General features: G+C 38.9%; 1 protein-coding gene across 1 annotated transcript in view; it reads left to right on the top strand.

The window, feature by feature from the left end:
• Positions 1-25811, top strand: part of Rbms3 (RNA binding motif single stranded interacting protein 3) — a 743920-nt gene that overhangs the window by 451437 nt on the left and 266672 nt on the right. Inside the window, exon 5 of the mRNA XM_042666502.1 lies at positions 24031-24188. Coding sequence (XP_042522436.1) covers positions 24031-24188 — 158 coding nt within the window. The remainder of the gene's footprint in view (positions 1-24030; positions 24189-25811) is intronic.

The following is a 25811-nucleotide window of genomic DNA, read 5'->3' as shown; positions in this document are numbered from 1 at the left end:
TGTTGACAAGCTGCTCTTCCTGAAAGACAGCGTGCTCACAAAGGAGGCTTCCCTGATATTGTACATATATCACTCTCAACCCCTGAGTATCAAGTTATTTTTTTTTCATTGGAATACGGCTAAATTGTTATATGTGTCTATCCATCTATTCATCTGTAAATATTGGTGTAGATAATCCTTAAGTGCTTCAGTATTTGAAGGCAGACTGATCATTCATGGAAATCCAAGGCAATCTTCTCAATAGAGTCTGTGGAAATATTTTTTGTATGTTTTTTATTGTAAAAATGCTGTACAGAGGGGTTATAGTTACATGAGCAGGGAAATGAGTACATTTCCTATTGAGCATTGTTGCCTCCTCCTTTGTTTTCCCCCCACCATCCCTTCCCTCCCACCTCCACAACTACCCCTGCTCCACCAAAGTTGTAAAGTTCATTTTCAACATAGTGTCTTGTACATCTCATGGTACAATGGTTCTACCTGTATCCTTATTTAAGCATTTTGTTTGTTCTCTTCCCTTCCCCAAATTAGAGAAGTGTATATACAAGATGCAGGGTACCAACATCAAATACAGTGAAAACAGGGGTGGGGGAGGAACATACAAAGAAACAAAAAAAAATCACATGATACATTATAAATACGTTAGAAACAATAGCAAGAAAGGAAAAAGATATTTGTGTCCCTATCTTAACATCATCTTATTTGGCCATATGTACATAGCTTTTGGCCTTTCCTGCTTGTCTTATACAGGTACTAGTTATTGCAAATAAGGGAAACCAGGGACCTATGTTACTTTGGTCCTGGCTTACTTCACTTAATATAATTTTTTCCAAGTCTTTCCATTTCCTAACATAACCTGAAAAAGAAATAAAAGCAGAACTTAGGAAGTAGAAAAACCTCCCATGCTCCTGGATTGGAAGGATCAACATCGTGAAAATGGCGATACTACCAAAGGCTATCTACAAATTCAATGCAAAACCTATCAATATTCCAACCTCATTCTTCAAGGAAATAAAGGCAATCCAAATATTCATATGGAACAATAAAACACCCCGAAAACAAAAATGATCCTTAACAGAAACAACAATGCTGGAGGAATATCAACACCAAATATCAAACTCTACTACAAAGCCATAGTAATCAAAACAGCTTGGTTCTGGCACAAGAACAGACCTGAGGACCAACAGAATAGAATTGAAAACCCAGAAATGAACCCACAGAGGTACAGCCACCTAATCTTTGATGAGGGAGCTAAAAAAAATAGAATGGAAGAAAGACAGCCTCTTCAGTAAATGGTGCTGGCAAAATTGGTCAATCACCTGTAGAAAACTAAAGCTAGATCCTTATATATCACCGTGCACCAGAATCAATCCCAAATTGATCAAAGACCTCAAGGTAAAAGCAGATAGATACCCTGAAAACATTACAGGATGGAATAGGAGAAACCCTAGATCTCCTTGGCACAAGCCAAAATTTTCTTAATACAGGATCAGAAACACAATAAATCAAAGGAAAGTTGGACAAATGGGATTGCATGAAGCTGCAGAGCTTCTTCATGGCAAAGGACATAGCAAGCAAGGTCAATAGAAAGCCCACAGATGGGGCTGGGAAGGTGGCTCAGTGGTAGAGCGCTTGCCTTGCATGCATTAGGCCCTGGGTTCAATTCCTCAGCACCACATAAGCAAAAAGAAAAAAGCCGGAAGTGGCGCTGTGGCTCAAGTGGTAGAGCGCTAGCCTTGAGCTGAAGAGCTGAGGGACAGCGTCCAGGCCCCGAGTTCAGGCCCCACGACCGTTTCCCCCCCCCCCCCCAAAAAAAGAAAGCCCATAGATTGGGAGATGATCTTCACTAGCCTTTCAACGGACAAGGGTCTCACATCTAAAATATACTTGGAACTCAAAATATTAAATCCCCCAACAACAAATCCTCAAAGAAACAACTGCCCGATAAATAAGTGGGCTAACGACTTAAAGAGAAACTTATTTGAAGAGGAAATAAGAATGGCCAATAGATACATAAGAAATGCTCAACCTCTCTAGCCATAAAAGAAATGCAAATCAAAACAACATTTAGATTCCACCTCACCCCAGTTAGAATGGCTATAATCAAGAACTCTAATAACAACAGATGCTGGAGGGGATGTGGCCAGAAGGGAACCCTATAGCATTGTTGGTGGGAGTGTAAATTTGTTTGGAAAGCAGTATGGAGGTTCCTCAAAAGACTTCACATAGAGCTCACCTATGACCCAGCAATCCCACTTTTGGGCATTTACCCAAATGATCACAAAGAAGGCTACCAGCACAACTATGTTTATTGCAGCATTATTTTCCATAGCTAAGGTATGGAACCAGCCCAGATGCCCCTCAGTAGATGAATGGATCAAGAAAATGTGAGATATATATATATGAATTCTATGCCTCTACCAGAAAGAATGACATTGCTCCATTTGTTAGAAAATATTTTTTTAAGAATTTGTGATCCAGTTAAGAGTGCACCAATAGAGAGAATTCAATAGTAACTTTTCTTTTTCTTTTGGCAAGTCTGGATCTGTCCCTCTACCACTTGAGTTACACCTTCACTTCTGGCTTTTTTGGTGGTTAATTAAATAAAAGTGCTATAAACTTTCCTGCCCCGGTTGGCTTCAATCCTCAATCCTAAAATGCCAGTCTCCTGTTTAGTGAGCTATGGTGCCCAGTCTCTAGCTGTGTTTTAAATGTTATGAAAACATACTTGAGATCATGTTGCTGACCAGTTGATGCCATTGTTTCCCTACATCCACCTCAAATCACATGAGACAAAGCATGTCTACCCAGTGAACCTGAGCCGAGAAAGAAAGAAAAGAGGCCAACTTAATAAGTAAATGAGTCGTTTAAGTGAAATGAAAGCTATCACCATGTCAAGCTTGGCTCAGATGAAAGTTTCTTAGAAAACTAGAATGTCATATTGCACAAAGAATATGATCTATGAATCTCAGAAATTCTTAATGTCACAACAGGCAGTGATATGTTCATATTTAAAGTGGCTATATCATCCATTTAATTAATGTTTTAATTGAATTGTGTAAATTTTGCTAGCTTGCTCTTATGTAATTTGCAAGTGTACTAGGTTTAATAATTGCTTTCAAGCTATAAACAGAGGCACTTATACCTTATTATATTATTGTATATACTTAAGGATCCTTTAATAAAAATACCCAATTCAAGAGTGGATGTCTGAGTAAACAAAGGCTGAATATTGGTGGCTCATACCTGTAAACCTAGCAACACAGGAGACTGAGATCTGAGGAATGTGGCTCCAAGCCAGCCCAGGAAGAAAAGTTCATGAAATGATTATCTCCGATTACCATGAAAAACAAAACCAAAACCAAAACAAAACAAACAACAATAACAACAAAAAAACCCCCAAATAGATGTGATGCTGTGGCTCAAATGTCAGCCTTGGGCAAAAAGCTAAGGGACAGTGCCAGGTCCTGAATTTAAACCCTAGTACTTGTACAAAAAAAAGTAAACAATGACACACATATATAATAGCATTCTGTATGTGTGTATGTAAGCAAATGATATATGTTGATGTATATTATGTAATTTTTTCTTTTTCTCTTTTTTCTCTCCCTTCCTTTCTTTCCTTCTTTTGCTAATACCTGCTTGTAAATCCATGAGCTCATACTGGCTTAGGCGAATGCTCTATCCTTTTAGCTAAGCCCTAACCCTCTTCTTTTCTTTTCTTTTTCTGTTGTTTTTTTTTTAATTTTGTTTTTTGAGATAAGATGGGCCTTGAACCTGTGTTAATCCCTGTCCACCAACTCCCAAGCAGCTGGAATCATAGGCATATACCACCATACCCATACCCAGCTTTTTTCTTTCCTTTTAGAGGTATCCATATCAGGGAATCTCAACCTTAGCAGAACAGATACTTCCTTTAATAGATAATTATTTGCTGCAAGAGATTTCAGTGTACAAATATATTGCCAGTAGCTGTCCCTAAACTGAAATTGGGAAAAAAAATGTCTCTAGCTTGTGCCAAATGTCCTGCAGGTATCAAAATTTCCCTGTTCAGAATTACTGCTCAATGTGTTAGTCAAATAGGACAGCGGCACATGTGCACTTGTGTTTGGAGGGAGCCTTGCTGGCTCTGGAGCTTGAAATGTAGGGCCTGGATACTATCTAGACTTGTTGCTCAAAGTTGGCACTCTCCCACTTAAGCCACAGCTCCACTTTCACCTTTTTGCTATTTAACTGGACATAAGAGTGGACTTTTCCTTCCTAGGCTAGCTTTGACTTATGGTCCTTAGATTGAGATTTGAATCCTAAATAGCTAGGATTACAAGCATAAGCCATGAGTACCTGGATTCCTTAGTCTTTCTTTACCTTTTTTTTTTTATGACTAAAGACAGCTTATGAAGATAGAATGAACAAACCTGTTGAAATTGAGTTTGGGGAAGGAAAGAAAGGGAAGTTACAGAGAGGGTGAGATTGATTGATATGTAAACATATCTACCTGTGTATAACTAATATACACTAACAAAAATGGTGATAGGTAGATAGATGCAAAGATCAAAAGCAGCTGTGGTGAAGCATGCCTCTTATTCTAGACCTGTGTGTCAAATTCTGAGGTTTAGATTCCATGTATGCATTGCTGGAAGGAAGGCCACAGAGGGATGGAGATTTCTCTGTGTAGCATACCAGGGAGACTCAATAGTCACTCCTCCTCCTCTGTTAATCCTACTTTCATTAAGTAGGTAAAATGGTACCAGGAAGGCTTTTCCATGGGAAAGTGATTGTTTTTCCCCTTGTGATGAAAAAGTGGCTTCTATGAAGGTTCCAAGAGATAAAGAACACTTCCTAGTTCTCATCAAAATGAGAAATATCCCTCAAGGTGGGACATCCATGGACAATTCTTGCCTAGCTCAATTGTTATGGATACTAAAGAGTGACTTTTTAAATTCCAACATTCTTCCCACTGTTACTGTTTTTCATTACAGTTGAAGAAATAGTTTTTCTTGTCTTTCTTTTATTTAGTTGCTCAATTTTTCAAGAAGAGATCATAGATTTATTTTATGGGTTAAAAAGAATCACTAATGCTGGGCACAGGTGGCTCACACTTGTAATTTTTTTTTTTTTTTTTTACTTAGGAGGTAGAGGTCTGATGATTGTGACTTGAAGGCAACGTGGGGAGGGAACCTATGAGATTCTCACCTCCAGTTGATCACCAGAATGCTAGAATGAACCTGTGGCCGAAACGGTAGAATACCACTCTTGAGCAAAAAAACTAAGGGACAGCACACAGGTCCTAAATTCAAGCCCCAGTACCAGCACAAGAAGAAAAAAAAATCACTAATATTTGGATATTGATGCCAGATATTCTAGACAGAGTTTCATGTTAATGATCAGTAAGGACCAGTTTCTATGCCTCTGTTTTAGTAGAGGGAATCAGCTAATTTTGCAGTAATATCTGGGAATTAGGGAAATTAAGCAGACTTGAAAAGTAGGGGCCAAGTTGTAGCTCACTAATTCACTAAAGTCACTTCCTCCTTGGAGTCTGGGAGCATTTATTGTTTTTCATTAGGTTGAGTATGCCAATGACTCTAAAGCTGGGGGAAAATGTCTCTTAATGAGTTTCAGTATTTTAATGTACTGCAGTCCCCAATTGTATGAATTTAAGAAGCTTAGCAATTCGGTATCTCCTGAATAATAGCATTTATTTTATACTCTAAATACTCACAGGGAAGTCTGAATAGCACTGCAGTTTCTTTGCTGAAGTAGCTTTGATGGACTAATTGGCTTGAACACTGGAATTACTCCTTAAAAATTATACCCACACAGTTTTGATTAATGACCCTAGTAATAAATCATTCATTTTTAAGCTCATAAATAATAGGAATACTTTTGAGTTTCCTACCCTAGAACATAGTTCTAGAGTTTCTTTACTAATACAGCAGCAATGTTTTTAAAGATCTCATCAGCAATTTAGTAAGCTTTCCTCCACAAAATTTAACATATCTAGAAAGTGGAGGAATTCTGAGGAATACAATGGGACAAATCCTAAGAACTGACATTGTGCTTTTATGAACTTGACTGTCATTTACTTGGTAGCTGTCCTATTACAATGTCTGCCATTTCTTTATGTAGTGAGAATTATTAAACAAAAATAAGTTACTCAGCTTCTCTTATGTCTCTGACACTCCAATCAAATCTTAATATAGTATATCATTGAATTCCCGCCATAACATTCTGAGGTTTGTTAGTATCTCCATTTTTATAGCTCAGGAAACTTCCTTAGAAGTGTTAATAACTAGCTAATATCATAGGACTGATTAATGTTAGGGTTGTAATAGTTGTAAGGCGATTCTACACAACACTGTTAGAAAACTGAGTCATGAGAGCAGGAGAAGAAAGAGCAGAAAAACAATACTAACAGTAAGAAATGAGAGGTGAGCCAGGATGACCAATTTGAGCTCAAAGTTTTACTGGGGGGCAGACCTGCTGGGCTGCTCCAAGTAGGAATGGAGCCAGCAGCCAGCCATTAAACAAAATTTTAGGGGGCAGACACATAGGTCACATGGGCAGTCACATGGGTCAGATTACATAGACTATAGGGATGTGGGTGTAGGGTCAATTCCAAGAAGAGGTGTTATGAAGGTGTTAAGTGGACTACAGGAACTGGCAGGAGAGTCACATTCCAAGATAGAGTATAAGGAGACTGTTGCAACTGGGGCAGGAATTTGTAGGCCGCACCAGGAAAACTATACAACAACTGGGGTAATAATAAAAACTTAACATATATTTTTAAACAGGTAAGGACATAGGGCAGGGCCTTAATTGGCTAGCTGACAATAAGACCTTAGACTACCAACTCAGATCAACCCTAAGGGCGAGCTGAAGAGGACACCATGCTGACCAGAGCAGAGCCAGGAGACAAGACACAGCACAAATTCTGGTGTAATGGCATCTGAGCTGGTCTGACCCTATAATCAGGTCTACTCTGGGGGCAGGGTCCCAGGAAACTCAAGAGTCTCCCAAGTTCAAGGCATGGGACTGACAGGTCCTGTAACCTATCATCCAAGTCCCTGCCCTTGCCTGGAGGAATTCAGACATGCCTATCACCTGGGAGGTAGAACTTCCCTGGAGGCAACACAAGATACATTTACCTATCCTCTCTGGGTCTAAACAACATGGCTTACCTGCAATTCAGAAAATGGTTTGTTTCACCTCTAGGCCTTGGAAGCTGGGTAGACAGCCCCCATTACCTGGTTAAGTGCTGCAATGGCTGTGACAACAAGGGGACTTACTTAGACCTAGTCTTTCCCTTACTTCATAATGTTACAGTCCATCCACATATCATAGCTGCCCAATGTTTCCTGGAGGATTATGAATGGAAAAGGTGAGTGGAGTTTTGTTAATTTACTTTTGTGCTGTGAAGCAGGGAGACCAGGTCTGGCCAGCGTCAAATTGGCCACATGGTATATGGTAGGGTATGGCATCTTGTCTTCATTATGGGGGAAGAGGAAGTCCTGCCTCCCAGGTGATGGGCAGGCCTAAATTCCTAGAGGAAGGGAAGTCCCACCCCCAGGTCATGGGCATGCCTGAGTCCCTGAAGGCACCATTATGCCATGCCATGTGTCTCCATGTTCCAGTCCTGTCTCTCTCCTGGCTCTTCTCTGGTAACCATGGCATCCCAGTTCTGTTTGTTGGTGGTGTTTTTGTTCTTTCTTTCTTCTCTGGCCCGTTACCTGTGTTAAGTGTATTTGCGGGCTGCAGGCCTTTCTAACAATTGACTGCTTGCAATAAAGACTCCAAGATTCAATCTCTCAAAATGTGGTTTCTTTGAATTCCTACCTTACAACAATGGTTCTGGGGCTGAACTCAAGGTCTTGTGGTATCACTTGGCTATTTTGCTAAAGGCTGCTGCTCTACCCCTAGAGCCACTTACACCTTTTTGCTAATTAATAGGAGATAAGAACCTCTTTATAATATGAAATACACATGCTTTCACTGAGCCAGTTACCTGTGAAATTGACATTGGAAGATTTAGGAATAAAAGTAATTCAAGCAAAACAATGTAGAAGCACATTGTATATTAAGCTATAGTCCTTGATTTTTTTTTTATCTACTAACCATATATATATTTTTTAATGGATCTAATTTAAACAACCCAGTTCTCCAGGACATATGTTGATCACATGAGATTGGCCAACAGAATTCTGTAAAGCATCTTTTATGCTATGTTCTACTAGGGTCATTTTCATACACTACAATAAGAATGTTTGTCCTTGATTAACATTTTCTGCTCTGACCATCTCTCATATTTCAGTGATGCATTTGCATATGTACTGAGTCTTAGCTTACAATATGTGGCTCAGGTATCAACTTCTAACTCAGAGTTCACAGCAGCTTGATGAAACAGACTTCCTGAGCACTGAATAAGAATGAGAAAATATGTGCCTTGCTCATAGTTGAGTAGTTCTTTATGTATTTGTTTCCTCTTCTCATTTTTTGACCATATTAGGAAATTTTTATTTCTTTTAATTATCCTTTGTTAATTTTTATTATCTTTAGTTATATAGAAACATTTCAATTTAATATGTCAATTTATATGTACAGTTCATCTTGATCAAGGTCACTCTCCTGCTTCTTATCTATCCTAACCCTACATATCCCCTCACCTTCCCTACTTCCATTTTCACATATATACAAGTATTTGTCTGTGGTCTCCTCCCCTAATTCTATCTCCATTTGCCCTCCTCCTCCTCTCATAAAAGTCTACCCCCCTCAGACCAGGTATGTTTCAGCTTCTTGGTATGTAATTTGTTAAGCTGTCTATTAATTCTAAAGAGTTACACGATGCAAACCCATTCTTGCATATGCCATATTTTAGGGAGTATGACTATATATATATGCATATGGCCAATATATATGTTCATATACGATTATATTTAGGTTTAACTTAAACATGGGAGAGAAAACATGTGCCCTTTGTTTCTATAAACCTAATTTACTCCACTTAGTTCTTTTCAATTCTATCAATTTTCGTATAAATGACATAATATTGTTCTTCCTCAGGAATGAATATATATGTATGTAAGTATGAATGTATGTATGTATGTATCACATTTTCTTGATCCATTCATTGGCTATTTCCAGAATTTTTCTATGGTAATTTGTACTTCAGTGAATATAGCTACATAGGTGTCTTTTGTGTATCCCAACATTAAATCTTGTGCATAAATGTCCAACAATTATATTGCTTTTAATTTTTTGAGGAATCTCCATACTGACTTCCATAAGGATTGCACTAATTTACATTCCATCCAACATTGTATTAAAGTTCCTTCCTCCTCATCCATATCCTTGCCAACATTTATTGCTCATATAGTTGATGATGGCCATTCTAACTGCAGTGATGAAACTTCAATGTTTTGATATACATTTCCTTTATGGCTAAGGATATTAAACATTTTCATATGTTTATTTACCATTTGTACCTCTTTATCAGAGAAGTGTGTGTTAGCTTTTTGCTCATTTACTAGTTGGGCTACTGATTCTTTGGAGGTTAAGTTTTTATAGCTCTTTGTCTATTTTTGTTATTAGACGCTTCTCAGACAAAGCTCCTCTCACATTCTGTAGGCTGTCTTTCAAGTTTAGTGACTGTAACTTTCACTGTGCAGAAGCTTTTTAGCTTGGTGCAATCCTATTTGCCATTTCTTTCTTGTATTTGCTGAGCCTTTAGAATTAAGAATAGGAAACATTTGCTGAACCCAGGATCCAGAGGGCAAGGCCATATGTCTTTATATTATTCCAATAAAACAATGAGGAGATCTCAATATTTTGCAGTATTAACTTGTCATTTTCTCACAAAAGAAGCCATCACACCAAGACTGGTGGTATTGAGCAAGAAATCATAAAGTGCTTGCGGAAGGAGAAGGATAGACTCAGAAACCTAGTCTCTGTCTGTCCACCATCCTAGAAAATTCTGGGCCAGCTGTGCAGACTAGAAAGACTGTTCAACAGTAGCTGTTCATCTCCATTGGGGATACTCCATGATGGAGAAAGAAAAGCCAGCCTCATCCTGAAAGACCTGCACATGGGCTGCCAGCAGCACCACCATATTTCATAATGAGCCTCTGTTGTTTGTTCTCTGAATCAACCCCTCATTATACCTGAGGACACAAATTCCAGCTGTTTATTCTGTGTTTCTATTCAATTTGATCATTTAAAGTTTCTTAGGGTCTTGTTCTTACTGGCTTATATTTTAGGGAAAATGTTCTTATTGGCTCTTATCATTTTAAGGAAATTGTTCTTGGATTGTTTGTGGGGTTTTATGCTTCTTTTGGGGGATTTTTGTTTGTTTCTTTGCTTGCTTGTTTGCTTGTTTGCTTTGCTGGTACTGAGTCTTGAGCTCTGGAATTCATGCCTTTGATGGGGTTTCTTGCTCAGCTGGCACCCTACACTTTACACATTCTTTCCATCTGGAATTTTGCTGGTTAATTGGAGATGAAAACTCAGACCTTTTTTTTCTGGACTGGCCTTTTAACTTGACCTTCCAGATCTCAGCCTCCTCAGTAACTAAGATTACAGGTGTGAGCCATTGGTGCCTAGCTCTTACAGATGTTTTGGCAGGAAAATTGGTAATCATCTTCCTCCAACTCCATCACTTTGTGGGACTAGAAGAAAGAAATTGCCTCTGTCTCCTGGTAGATGAAAAGGACAGTCACAGATCACTTTGCACTGGGCACTATTTAGGTTAGACTGCTTCTCTCTTCACTTTGTTTTCCAGGAATCTTAGAGGAAGGCTGCACAACTCATATTACCTGGGCAAAGATGGTAGTTTTTGTACCCAAAGAATTCAGGAAATCTAATGTAAAGGTTAGAGCTGAATTCACATTCATTATTTTCTTGAATCTATGAATTTAATAAAATTAACCCATGACAGCAAGGATTTTTCAGAGAAACTAAACAAACAGAATCCATATGTCTCTTTATCCCCCAGTTTACTATACTGAATGGAACTGTTTTTGAGAGCTTGTTTCAGTTAGAAAGCTTGAGCTACTTTGACATTCTTTCTGGTCAAGGAAGAAGATTGACCCAGAAAGGTCATCTTGTATATTTTACTTAGCTTTTCAAATGATTGAAGATCTCCCACTCACATTAGGGAAGGTAAGCTGCCACACTTTATCCATTTGAATGTTAAATTTTCTCAAAAACATCCTCACAAAATCACTTAGAATAATGTGTGAACATATGTGTGGGACCAAGTGAAATTGATGCATAAGGTTAAGTATTACACATACGTAGTTTCCTGAAGCAAGTGTGGCCCAAGGAACAAGTTTCTTCCATGACTCTTATAGAGACAGAGAATCTCATTGCAAGCACTGGGACACAATGAAGACATCTTTCCATAAAATTACAGTTCAGCAAGTTTCAAACTATCTGATGCCTATTGACATACATTGCTGAGATTCAACTCTTTTCAGAGTGAAAGAAAATTTAATTTGAAAATTGCTATAGTATTTTAAATAGACAGTTCCCTTAAAAACAATTACTCCTTTGTGCCACACTGATTTCCTTTTCTGCAAGTGAGACCCATTGAAGAGCAATATTTACAGAAAGCATTAAGTCCTGGAAGGAAGAATACTCAAACAAAACTCAAGCTATTGCTTAAGATATTGCATACTCACTTAGAAACCATGTGTTCTTTTAAGATATCAGAACCAGGCTTCTCATTTGTAAAGTTCAGGTGATAAAATGTCCCTTTGTACATGTGATAACAGTACTAAAATGGTCACAAAAACACAGTGATTCAGTAAAACCAGATATTGTAAATCTCTGCTATGTGTGCAGTAATATTACCGTCAGTCTGTATGAATGTCCCTGTCAATGTGGTTATCTGGTTAAAATTAAATTTAAATTAAATAAAAAACCCCACAAATTTCCCCTTACACTAGCAATGCTATCTTCTTATTATTGTAAAGAAAACAGCCCCAAATTTAGTAGACTACTGTGTTCCTGTTTTGTTTCAGTAATAAAGTGATAATAATGTCTCTCAAACAATAAGAACAAAGATTGAGCTAATGGTCAACTAGGCCATAACTGTGATGTGAATCTGTTTTAACTATTTCACAGCCTTATCCTACTCCTTGCCCTCAATTTTCCCTATTTAACTCAAAGCCAATATCTGTACATCTAAAGATGGCTGCAGATGTATTGAAGTGCTGTTTTCCCATGGCTGCCATGTAATAAAGCTTTCTCTTGCCTTCACCATATCTCTTTATTTGGCATATACAGGTGAGTGGCCAAACTGAACTTACATCTGGGGCTAAAACCCCAGTTTTAATCACAGGAAAAATTATTTTGATATCTTTGTTCCTATGAATAATAGGGAGCATACTCTTTTAACAACCTTTTTGTGAGTTTTGACAAAATGAAATGATGTATCATGAAGTCCCTACACAGACAAAAAAAGACATAGAAATGGAACAAAAAAAAATGTACACTAGTAACAGGAATGACAAAATGATCTGGATGTGTGAATTGTAGTAACAGATTTTTACAAACTAATATCCAAAGTGGCTAAATAGAATCCTAGCTGAGAATTTAAAACTCCTGTTTTCATCTGTAACTCAAACTAATAGATGAATGACCAAAGAAATTCAATCAAGAAATCTGGAGATGTTAATCTTTGTACTGAAACTACATTGAACTCAAACTTCTATTTACTAATTATTTAATTTTAAAAGTAAAGGTAGTGTCATAAATTTGTTATATCATTAGACCCACTATTAAAAGACACTGGTTCTATTTCTAGAATGTTGCTAACTACTTGAGTATGCTTTGCTAAGTCACCATATCTCCAACATTTTTTCTGTATTTATTAAACAATATAGTTAGTCAAGACATCCCCTATGTTCATTGGAAGCCACTTGCTCTTCGAAACTTTGAGAAAGTTTTTCAAGTTTTTTTTAAGATTATCATTTTTCTTGCATAAGAAATTTTTCCAAGAAAGACAACTCTTAGCACCAATCAACTTTTTGAGAATGATCATCAATTTAAGATGTTTGATGTATAAATAAAATTGGAAATAGAAACATAAATGTAGATAGTATTCAAAAGTTCTTTCTGTGCTGAGCTTAATTCTCTTGTCATCCAACATATTCTAGATGAATGCATTTCAAAGAACAGAATTACTTAATGAATAACACTGCCCAAAGCCATATTCTTCCTGCGCATACAAATGAAGGTACCACTCCATCCAATATTCTATTGTCTCTATGAATACAAATTAAGGAGTTGGCCTTGTTTGAATTTGGATTCATAAAATAGTCTGCTGGGCCATCCCTGGTGTGTTAGGCTCTGCATATTTATGGTGCATTATTTTGAGTGCCTGCAATGTATTCAACATTGGGAATTTGGGGAAGGAGTTTGAATTAGGATAAACTGGCACAGTGCTGCCTAGAGAAAATGGAAAACTGTAACATCAAGGACAGGAGTGGGGTGTATGTGCAAAGAACTTGGAACTTTGAATAAACTGTCAATGGAAATTGATGAGGGGTACCCACAGCTTCTGTGTCCATACAAAACCAAAGGAAAAGGGAGGAGAACCGGAAAGGAATAGGCCAGACTCAATCTTTAACAGGCTAGGACTGCTTATTGAGGGGCACAGACTTTCCCAAGAGTTTGGAGGTTGTGTGAGGTACTGGAGTTTGGGGTGGGCTTATATAGGTCTTAACAAGGAAGCAGAAAAAAAAAAAAGGCTACGGTCTTTTGGAGGCCAAGGGTGGTATCCTTGACCAAGCTCAGAGTGGAATGCTCTACCTGGGGTTAGGGGCTATTTTTTCTTAGGGGGCCAAGATTGGAATGACCTGGAGCAGTGCTTGACCTGAAGGAATAAGACAGGAGTTGATCATTCATATAGGGTCTTTGGATACATAAAAATGATTGGGCATGAGAGAGGACCAACATGGAGTTATGAGTACAAAGAAGATTCCCATCATTTGAAACCCTGAAACAGTATAAAAAGTTGAGGGACATGGTGGTATTTTCTGGCTACTTCCTGCGGACATGTAAGCCTTAAGGAGTCAATGGACTTGGGTCTTCAGAGTCCAGGTATGCGCTAGGCAGTGCAGGGCAATATAAGCAAAGCCTCTAGTTGTCTTGATAGCCTTAACTTGCTCCCAGGTGGTGTCCTTAGTAAGGGTTATTGTCCTGTTAAAGAGAAACTTTTGGAAAGGGTGAGATCAGGCAAAAGGCTGACAAGGTGGCAGGACTAGTTGATATGAACGACACAGGAAAACCCACTTTGGGCACAAGCTAGAAAAATTCCATTTGGGGCATGAGCCTATTACCAGTCAAAATGTTTTACCAGAATCTAGGGCTGGTAAGAGGCCTTGATCTTTTCCTAACAAAGGCAAGAATGTAAGTTCCCATCCAATTAGAAGGGAGACAGGTATGGATATTAGATGGGCATGCTTACTAACTTTTTTCTTTTGTTCTACTGGCTCTGGTTATATTTGAAAGAGCAACTCCATTTCAGATGTGTCACCATCCACTCTTACTCCAGGTCTAGGCTCATTGCTGGGATGGCTCTTCCCACTTGGCATCACTTTCCACAAGGTTTAAACTCAAGGCCTGGGCATTGTCCCTGAGCACTTTGCCCAAGGCTGGTACTCTACCACTTTGTGCCACATCACCACTTCCAGAATTTGCCACAGCACTACTTTCAGAATTTTGCTGGTTATTTAGAGATGAGAATCTCTTGAGCCATGCTTCCAGCCTGGCTCTTTGCTGGTTGATTGGGGGATGGAGTCTCAAGAATTTTTCTCTCAGGCTGACTTAACTGCAATCTTCAGATCAGATGAGTCTTTACCACAAAACCATTTTTATTTACAGTTAAAGCAACAAGGAGATCAAATAGAAATATTTATTCTTAATTGCACATAGCACTTTAGGAAACTAATTGAGGTTAAGGCATTGTAGGTGTCACTAGGTCTTTGTAATTACAACAAAGAATGCAGGAGTTGGTGTCCTTTTAGCTCTGTAACCAAGGCAGCTTACATATTAAGCAGGGAAAAATGGCATTTGAGTTAAAAGGTGTCCATTTGAAGGACTTTGATATAAACAAACACTTAAGTGAACTTTGGTTTACACAAGCAATTTTTTTATAGATGGACATAAAAATGGGATGCTGGTTTTACATCAGTATATTAATCCTAACCTTATTTAAATCACAGCCAACTTAATTACATACCAACTTTACCCATAGGCTCTATCTTTTAAGACATACTCATACCATCTGCTACATACTTGAACCTTTTGGGGTTTGTAAGACAATTTTTATTTTTTAAATCCTTTTTTTAGGCAGAGGAAATCTTTTTTTTTATTTGTGTTTTGGATTAATTCTTTGAACTTATATAACATTTTTAGTATAATGTCATAACTCTTAGACAAATTTGTTTGCACCCAAATCAGATGAGCTTCTTTGCAGTTTGAGTTTAATACTGTCCTCTTTTTTTCCTTTGGCCTTTGGGACTAGGTTATTTAGAAATGGCTCAAGGCAATTTACTGAGACTCCACCCAGGCTGCAGGGGCAAAACAGTTTGTTAGATTTTAAGCTTATATCACAGCTGGCTAAGAGCAGGACTAGTCTCATTCCTTTTGCTACTTCCATTGATAAAGATTTTTCCCTTTAACAAGCAGCACACTTCATAATTAACTCCTTTGATACAAGATTTACAATTGTAGTCAAGGAACAAATAATATCAGGAAATATCAGTACCAAATATAGAAAGATTATGTTTTAAACTATGTGACAGTTTTTATGTATTACAATGAAATTACTTTGAACATATTTATACACAAACACACATATACTTTGCACAAAAATTTTAAGGCAAGGTTAAGTTTTAAGAAAATGAAAATTGGCCCCATGTTTAGAACCATGTGGTCAATGCTAGAAACACCGAACAAAATAACCAGAATAGAAAACCTTCAAGATAATTTTAGTAAAGCTTAGAGGGAAAATGGAGGTCACATGAAATTCCACCATCTGGCCTGTGTCTCTTCCTAGGTGGGTATCAATCTCCAGGACCTGGAGAGAATTGGAGGAGGAAGGATTTACTCCAGGGTGCCTATAACAACCTCATACAAAAGTTTTGCCTTAAGGGAGAAATTAAGAATTGAGATTTTGAAGTGAGTAGACTCTAGAAAGAGAAAAGGAATGGATTAGTCAAGTCCCAAAGACAAAGTTTGTTTTGGATATGCCATCCCATGCTTGGAGCAGACAGTTTTTATTTGAAGAACAAGGACGGACTGCAGAGAGGAGGAATGTAGTTCTAAGATTGAAGATGGAGAAAAGATTTGGGTTTATGGAACTGCTGTTACAGGATGGTTAGCCTTTAAGAGGGAATCTAGAGGGGGTCTCTGGGGCCCTGCATATGTCTTACTCTCAAGAGCACAAATCAAAGATCTGTCAGTGGGAATGGAGGCCATGTAATCGTAAATGATCTCCTGTCTGGAGGTCATCACAAAGATAGAGGCAGAGAAGCAGAGACAGATAGAGAGAAAAGGGGGAGAGATAGAGCTTGCTACAAGATAAAAAGTTACCTTTCTAGAGGAGATGGTTGTGAGGGTTATGGCAGAGAAGGACCTGGTGATCAGGGCAGGAGAATGGGTTGGCGGGGGGGGCTTCTGGAGCAGAGGTCAGAGAAAAACTTGGTGGATAGAACAGGATGAATAGACTAGACGGGAGTCACTGGAGTGAAAGTAGAGGAGGACTTGGATGTAGGGTAAAGTAAGGAGATCATGTCTGGCTGGTGCCATAATTGCCACATGGTAGATGGTAGAGTCTGCCATCTTGTCTTCATGATGGGGAAAGGAAATGTCCCTGTCTCATGATGGGTATGCCCAGATCTCTGGAGGCAGGGGCAGGTTTTTGTCTGATAGGTGACTGAACCGGTCAGTTCAGTGCCTGGGACTGGGAATTTCCTATGGACCTGCCCCCTGCACTGACCTTATTTAGACTGGAACCAGCACAGGAGCCATTATGCCATGCCATGCGTGTCTCCTTGATCCTTTCCTGTGTCCTGTCTTCTGGCTTATCTCAGGTCATCATAGCATCCCAATTCAACTCTCTATCAGAGCTGAATTGATTTGTTGGGTTTTTTTTATTCTTTTTTTCCTCTCTGGCCTGTTTGCTAACCATATTATATGTATTTGGGAGCTACAGGCCTTTGGAACAACTGGCTGTCTGTTGTCTGCTAACTGTGCAATAAAGACTCCAATATTCCATCTTCCAAAATATGGCTTCTGTGATAATTTATATTACAACAAGGGGACCTCAGACCCCTTGCTGTTTCATTGGAGAATTGTTTAAATCAGTAAGAGTAATATTAAAGGTTCTAAATTCAGGCCAATGTTAGCCATTGTTTACATGATAGTGAGGTCATATTCAGTAGACAAGCCAGTTTTGTGTTTTCTTTTTTTAAAACTGAGATTCTTAAGATTAGACTGGGGACAAGCTAATGGGATGTCTCTGGGAGATAATTTGAAAAATTTTGTAGAACTACGGGGCCTGTCCTACTGTTCCTAGGACTTTGGAAAGGCAAACATATGAATCCAAACAATTAGGACAGGGCATTCCCAAAGGTTCTAATTAAAAGGTGTCAGAGGGTTAGCAATGCATGGGAGACTCCTGATGTCTCTGAGGACCCCACAGACAGGAAGAGAGGGACTCTTAGAGTCCCCAGGTCTGTGTTGGGGTACCTCCTTCATGAACTGCTCAGGTTACCCTGTCCTGCTTTTGAATGGTGGGTGGTGTCGGTCATCAAACAGCAAAGAGCCTCCTGCCTAGAGTTCAATTGAATAGGGACAGGGTGAGGGAGAGAGCATAGGGGATAAGATAAGGTCTTCTCTGGGTTTATGCAGGAGGCCAATAATACCTCAGGCCACAGGAGGTGCCTGTCCATGAGGCAGGCACTGCTTACATAGGCAAAGGCCACAGGGTTGTTTCCGGTGGCTGTTTAGCCTAAAGTAAGCTCGAAGGACCCCGCACTTCCAATGGAGAAAGCTCTCAGAAAGAGACGGTAAAAGGCTGGTAAGAGACAGCCAAGAGGCTAGTGGAGGGGACCCAGTTACTCCTGGCACTTCTCCTCTCCCATGTCTTTGGCACCATATGTTAGGAAAATGAAGAGAACAGAAAAGGAATAGGCCAGACTCGCTCTTACTCTTTGTTGCCAGTGAGGGACACAGACCTTCCCAGGGGTTTGGAGGTTGTGGGAGGGACTGGATTTTGGGGTGGGCTTATATAGGTCTTAACAAGGAAGCAGAAAATGAAAAAGTGGGCTATGGTCTCTTAGAGGCCAAGGGTGGTATTTTTGGCCAGGCCCAGAGTGGAATGCTCCACATGGGGTGAGGGGCTGTTGTCTCCTGGGAGCCAAGGTCAGAATGACCTTCCTGTAGACAAGCACTTGAGCAAACACCAGGTGCTTTGCTTGACCTAGGGGCATAAGACAGGAGTCAATCCTTAAAAAGGTGCTTGATACCAACAGTCAAAAGCATTTCAAGTTGTCTCACAAAGCAAGGAGAGTCTCAGAAAGTAAAAGTGTGTAGGGAAAGAGAAACATATAAGATGGGAGATAAAACTTCCAAATGGCAGCTGTTACCTGTCTTTATTCCTTCTGAGCTGGAGGAATACAACTGGTGGTCTACCAGCTCCCAATCCTTAAGACAATGTTTCTAGGTAGGTAAGATGGGTGTTAAAATACAGAAATGTCTCTGGGACTTCCCAAAACATAGAAATAGAGGTAAGCTTTAGAACTTCCTGACCTCTGGTAAGCTTCACCTTATCATCGCTATCCTAGAGTTGCCTAATTCTACATTTTAAAGGACAGTGTTAGCCCAATGAGCTCCCTTCCCATAGCTTAGTATGTTCCTTCCCCTCTCCACAGCTTAGCATGCTCCCTTCCTAGGCAACACTAGGCCCATTTAGTAAAGGCAGTAAATAATCAGCCTCCACCCTCCTTTACCTTGGGATGGCACTCCTTTGGGGCAGCTACCACCATATAAGGCAGCAAGAGCCCCTTAGAGTGACCTTCAGGTCTGGGCAGCTGCAGGACCTCTTATCTATCTACTATTTGGGCAAAAACCCTAGTCTGCCATGATGAAGCCCCTGGTCCTCATATCCACACCAGGTTCTCTACCTCCTAGCCCCTTCTAGACCCTACTAAACCTCCTAGATTATATAGGTCACCGCAGACAGTAGCCAGTGCTTCTTCTCACTGCTCCCTTGTGAGAAGGAGTCTTGCCAGCCCCTTTCCTGGCAATAAACCTTTCTTTGTTCTCTGTACCTAGATGTCTGCGTGGTTTTCTGGCAAAGTCCAAATAATCTAACAGAGAAGGTAGTTTTCAATAGAGTACACCGTTTAGGTCTCTCAAACCTTGTAACTTAGCATTTAAATGGATGGAAGGTTAACTGCTTTGGGAGTTGCTTCCTGGTTCCAACTTCTGTGCCTGGCACTTTTAATATTTATTAAAAATAATATAATTTTTCTATCTCTACACTTATCTCTCCTGCTTCAAAACTCCAGCACATTCAAAGGCTGGCTAGGTGCTGTCATTCATTGATAGGTTCTAAGTTAGTTACTGAAGGAAGTCTCAAGTTCTCAGGCATGTATTTCTAGATGTATTTTCCCATGGAAGATGAGTAGATCTAGTCATGGCATATAGGTCATAAACAATTACTTCAGTTTTAAAAATCAATCTGATTCTTCCCAGTTTGAAACAGAGCTGAACACAACACAACACCTCAGTGTGGTGCTCATGTGTACCTAATATTTCTCTTAATTATGAACCCCTTTGTAATAAAGAAAGAAAGAACCAGGAGTGTCAAAACCTCTGCAAACAGTATCTAACTACAACTGAGTAACATTCATGTTCCATGTTCTTATGGTAACTTCTTTATGGACTAACACTAACTTACTGACTTCTTACTTCTACTTCTGGTAGAAATATAAAAGTATGATTTTTCAATGAGTTTATTTGAGCCCTAAAGGTATGTTGTCTCACAGCAAACTTTTAAATAAACAGTATATGACAGACAGAATTTTCTAAGATCTGATATGCAAATATTGAAGAGTGCAACAACACTGGGCTGCCTTGGAAGCTGAGAACTGGGTTGCAAAGTCTGATTCTAACTGTCACTAATTATCAGATTGTCCTGGGGCCAGCTGATGAACCTTTCATGTCCCCATTTCCTCATTATCCAATAACTATAATGATATTTGCCAAACTACCTTTGCAGTAATGATGTGAAGATTAAAATTAAGTGACGGATTGTTAAATTGAAAGTTTTATATGCATAAGGTTCATTATTACGGTTTTGGAAATATTACTTTTTATTTCTTTTTCACCAGCTGGGGGAAGGAGAGAGACATAAAGAAAGAAAAACGAAAGGAAGGAAGGAAGGAAGGAACGAAGGGAGGGAAGGAGGGAAGGAAGAAAAAAGAAAAGAAAGAAAAAAAGATGAGAAAGGGAACTTTATAGCCATTTAAGAAAAGATAATAAAATTTTTATTTTCCGCGATGATCATGTCATTTATTGGTGGTAATTGTAGTATATGTAGTTTTGTGTGTGTGTGTGTGTGTGTGTGTGTGTGTGTGTGTGTGTGTGTGTGTGTGTGTGTGTGTAGTAGAAAGGGAAATGGACTTTGGTTGTGCATTTACTACATAAAACTGTATTCCTAAAAAATTAAAGAGATTGGGCTGGGAAGGTGGCTCAGTGGTAGAACGCTTGCCTTGCCTGTGTGAGGCCCTGGGTTTGATTCCTCAGCACCACATAAGCAAAAAGAAAAAGCCAGAAGTGGTGCTGTGGCTCAAGTGGTAGAGCACTAGCCTTGAGCTGAAGAGCTGAGGGACAGCGCCCAGGCCCAGAGTTCAGGCTCCATGACCGGACCACCCCCCCAAAAAATTTAAAGTGATAATTGTCTTTTCGAGATAGATGATTGCTTATTTTTTGCCAGTTTCTATGGGATAAAAAGCTTGAATTGTAAGTTACATTGGAAAAACGAACCCAATTACAGTTCATATTCATCTCAAGGCTTAATAAAAATATTATGACCTATCTGAATATTTAGAGCTGAAAAATAATGGAGTTTAGTTTGGTTTCAAAATTATTTCTTGCCCTAAAATAATACTTGAAACCTAGCTTATAATAATTTTTCATTGTGTTTAAAACTACAAATCTGATGATATAATATAACTTACTAGAAAAGATTTTTTATATGGTATATATCTTTAAGCACTTCCTCTTCCAATTTAATTTCTTGTTTATTCTTGAATTTAAAGTTTGCTTTTCTGGTGAAAATGTAATGGCTACATTAAAAGTTTGATATATTTTTATTATTTTTTTTATTTATTTTTTTGTCCTGGGGCTTGAACTCTGGGGCTGGGCGCTATTCCTCAGCTCTTTTGGCTCAAGGCTAGTGCTCTACCACTTGAGCCACAGAGCCACTTCAGGCTTTTTCTGCTTATGTGGTGCTGAGGAATTGAACCCAGGGCCTCTTGCATACAAGGCAAACACTCTACGTCTGAGCCACCTTCTCAGCCCAAGTTTGATATATTTTTAAATGAACAATTTTACTTTGGCAATACAGCTAAGTTTCAACATACACTAATTCTTGTGTGAACAGAGACTATTCACATATGCAAATGATGCTAACAATTGTGACTTTTCCCCCATTATATTAAGCAATTCTTTTTATTGTATTGTCATCACTGAATTAGAAATGATGGACATTTTTTTTTGCATTGAAAATTCACATTTTGGGGCTGGGAAGGTGGCTCAGTGGTAGAGCGCTTGCCTTGCATGCCTGAGGCCTTGGGTTCGGTTCCTCAGCACCACATAAGCAAAAAGAAAAAAGCCGGAAGTGGTGCTGTGGCTCAAGTGGTAGAGTGCTAGCCTTGAGCTGAAGAGCTGTGGGACAGTGCCAGGCCCAGAGTTCAGGCCCCATGACCAGACCCCTCCCCCCACCAAAAAAAAGAAAATTCACATTTTGTCTACGTTTCAGCATCTCATAGTTGCTTGATCTTGAGCAGCTGTCAGAATCACCTGCAGGATCTGTCCAGAAGAGGTTGCTTGGTTCACACTCAAGGTTTCTAGCCAGCCCTGAGAATTTGTGTTGTTCATAAGCTCCTGATGAAGCTAGTCCTAAAGTTGAGGGACCACAGTGGGTATGAGATCCTCTGGTCTAGTAGAAGGCAAACTTCAGGGCAGTTAAACCCTGGGCCCTGACAACGGGCTCAAGTTGTCTACCCTAGGTATATTTTTGTGCTGGTACTAGGGCTTGAATTCCGTCTTAAATACTTGCTAGACTTTCTCACTCAAGGCTGGCACTTGAGCTGTATTGCAATTTATGGAGTTTTTGTTGTTGTTGTTTCTTAACTGGAAGAAACAGCCCATAAACTTTTCTGCCGAGAAGTGATTTCAAACCTCAGTCCTCAGATCTCAGCCTCCTGAGTAGATAGGAATACAGCCACCCACAGTGGCTCCACTATGGATTTAATAGGATATGATGTATAAACTTGAGAAATTTTATTTTGCATGTTAATTATGGATACGTTGAGTAAAATAATGCATCATCAGTGCTTTGAACACCTCACTGAAGCATCACAAACTATAATTGTGGTAATTAGAATGGTAATAGTGAAAACCAGTGGTTTGATAATAACAGTAGTGGTTACATAATAGAAAAGAATATGGTAACATCTCCCTTCATCCATGGCTTTAACTTTTGGGACTTTCATTATCATGGTGATTACTATAGTCTGAAAATGTTACATAGAAAAATGCCAGAAATAAGTATATAACCCTAATCTATAGCAATATATAAGCTTTGAATGGAATTATACACGATGACTGTCCTGACATGGCTGTGAAATACCTTTTGGTCCATGTATCCATGTTTTATAACCTACCCTCCTGTTTAGTTACTTAATAGCCAGTCCAATTATCAACTCAAGTGTTGTCATAGGGCAGTGTTCAGTTTCAATAACTCCAGTGTTACTTAATATTGTTCTCCGAGTGCAAAAACAGAGATGCTGGCAACTCAGACACCCCAGAAAATCTGTAGAAGTAAAGATTCACAATGTGAAAAAATATATACATATATATGAGAAACTTGGTTAAATTTGTAGTGCTAATGAGTCTTCAGTCCATGAAATTATGTAAAATGAGAAACAAGTACATGCTGGTTTAGTCATTGCACCTCAGCATGCAAAAAAAAAAATAGTGCACAATATGTGCTTAGTTAAGATGGAAAAGGCCTTAAATTATATCACTTGGTACTCTCTGTGGTTTGTGCCATCCATTAGTGCTCTTGGGCTAGATCACTAGTAGATAAGAGTTGGGACTAATGTATCCATATTTAGACTTGTTTAGTTGCAATAAAAATTGATTCATCACTTGTAAAGAAGGCTAGACAGAAACCTTGGCTTTTTAAAATGCCATTATTTCTATGAGTAACATTCTGAACAGGAAAAGAGACTTTAGTAAAAAGAACTCATAGCCAGGAGCCAATGCCTCACACCTGTAATCCAAGTTATTCAGGAGGCTGAGGTCTGCCAGCCTGGGCAGGAAACTCTTATATCCTATTAACCACCAGAAAACTGGGAGAGGAGCCATTGTTCAAGGTGGTACAATGCTAGCCTTGAGTGAAAAAGCTCAGGGATAGTGCCCAGGCCCTGAGTTCAAGTCCCACAACTGACAAAAAGAAAAGAAGTCATTACCAGGTGTGGATGTACATACCTGTAATCCCAGCACTCAGGAGGCTGCAGCAGGAGGATTGCAAGTTCTGGACTAGCCTGGTCTACATAAAAGACTGTCTTAAAACAAAGAAGACAAAGCAAGAAATAATGTCTAGTTTAAGGCACTTTCAAGAGTGTGTTAGAGATTGCAGTCTTGATTACAATTTAAGTAGAAATAACTCTGCTTGTATAACATGTCTCAACATTCAGAACTTACTGAGGGCATTTATTTCTTTCCTTCCCTTAGCAACAAGAGCAAGACCCAACAAATCTCTACATCTCAAACCTCCCCATTTCTATGGATGAGCAGGAGCTTGAGAATATGCTGAAACCCTTTGGACATGTCATTTCCACAAGAATCCTCAGAGATGCTAATGGGGTCAGCAGAGGAGTCGGTTTTGCCAGGTAAAATTCCTTCTCTCAGTATTACCTGTATGTAATCTCTCTTCCCTCCTTCTTCCTTCTAAATTCCATTCCTTTCTAATACTAGAGTCCAAAGCGATAGAAATGCAAAATAAAATGAAATAAAGGTAACTTATCAAATGTGTTATCTCACCTATCTTTATTGAAGCAAAGAATCCAGTGGAATTAGAAACACACTGTGCTTGCTAAAATGCATCTGTAGATTGTAGGTAAGAGCTTCTAATCACAACAATATGCATGCTCTCAGGTCCCAGGCCTCTCTATGTTGGAGAGAAAAAAATCAGTGCCAATTCCAGCCAGGAATATTAATTGCGCAAGGACCCATGCAGTGACTTCGAAAGAACAGAGATGATAGTTTCTCAGTAAGAAAAGAGAGGAAAGATTTAGAAAAGCATAATGTTAGGTGCCAAAAATCCCAGAAATACAAGGAGAGGTCAAGGAGTTGTTAGTCTGTAAGAAGCTCTAGCTGTGACTTTTTTGTTGTTATTTTGGGCAGAATGAGAAAAATGTATTTCTTTCATTTTTGGGAAAGAAAGTTTTCTTTTAAGAAATTTTAACTTAAGGCGATGGTTACAAAAGAGGATCTTGGATCTTAGCCAGGAATGAAGTTAGAATGGTTTTACCTACTGGAATTCCATGAAAAACCAAGCTAAAGAAACCACAGAAAAAAGGAACTTCCCAATCACATGGGAAATTAATAAATCCATGTCTCCCCGGCTTTCTGCAAACCTGAGTGTCCCCAGCTAACGTAATTAGCATAGATAGAAGGATTTTAGGAGTCATCTGAAGTCAGGCCAGTGAAGTCAGATGTGTCTGGCCAGAAAATACCCTACCATCATTTGGAACCCTGCTCTCTAGTGACTCAAGAGCCTTTTTAGAAGAGAACAAATAGAAGATCAATATTAACTGGTATGACTTTCTTAAGGTCATGAACTATGCCTTGAAGTTCTTTATATTCTTTGTAATATTCAGCACAGAGTAGACCAGTAGACATATGCAAAGTACATGACTGATGGTTAGAATAAAAATAAACAAAATTAAGAAAACCTCCTGGCTCAAATGTGTACATGAGTCACTTACTTTCAGGATATTGACAAATGTTGACTTTCAGTCAAGGTAGAGAATGATACTCAGATGTCTGAATGATACCATGCATCCACTCCTGGTTAGAGACAACCCAATTTTCAGAAAGTATAGGGCATTCTTTGGAATAGCTGCCATGTTTATTCCATACAATAAGTCTGTGGGAATAGATTCTTCAAAATCATTTTAATGAATTGCTCCTTTATTGGCACCTCTTTTGGCAAATAAGTCTATTTCAAATTCACCAGAAGAACACATTTTCTAAGTTCTGGTTTTTGGTGGCATTTTGTTTGCTTGGTTTTTAGTTTTATGCAATAGATTATTGTACTAGGGTTGACTTAATAAATGTGCAGACTAGGTGGCTTAAATAACAAAAACTAAATTATTGGTGGCTGTAGGATGGAAGTCAGAGATGAAGGTATAATTGTGGTTGTTTCTTGTGATGCTTGCTCTTTGTTTGTCAGTCCTATCTTCTCTTTTAGTCTCCATGTAGCCTTTTGTACAATTCTTATCCTGATCTAT

Source organism: Dipodomys spectabilis, unplaced genomic scaffold, assembly GCF_019054845.1.
Source record: "Dipodomys spectabilis isolate Male_0828 unplaced genomic scaffold, ASM1905484v1 ptg000365l, whole genome shotgun sequence".
NCBI lineage: Eukaryota > Metazoa > Chordata > Mammalia > Rodentia > Heteromyidae > Dipodomys > Dipodomys spectabilis.
This window is presented reverse-complemented; position numbering and strand designations above follow the sequence as displayed.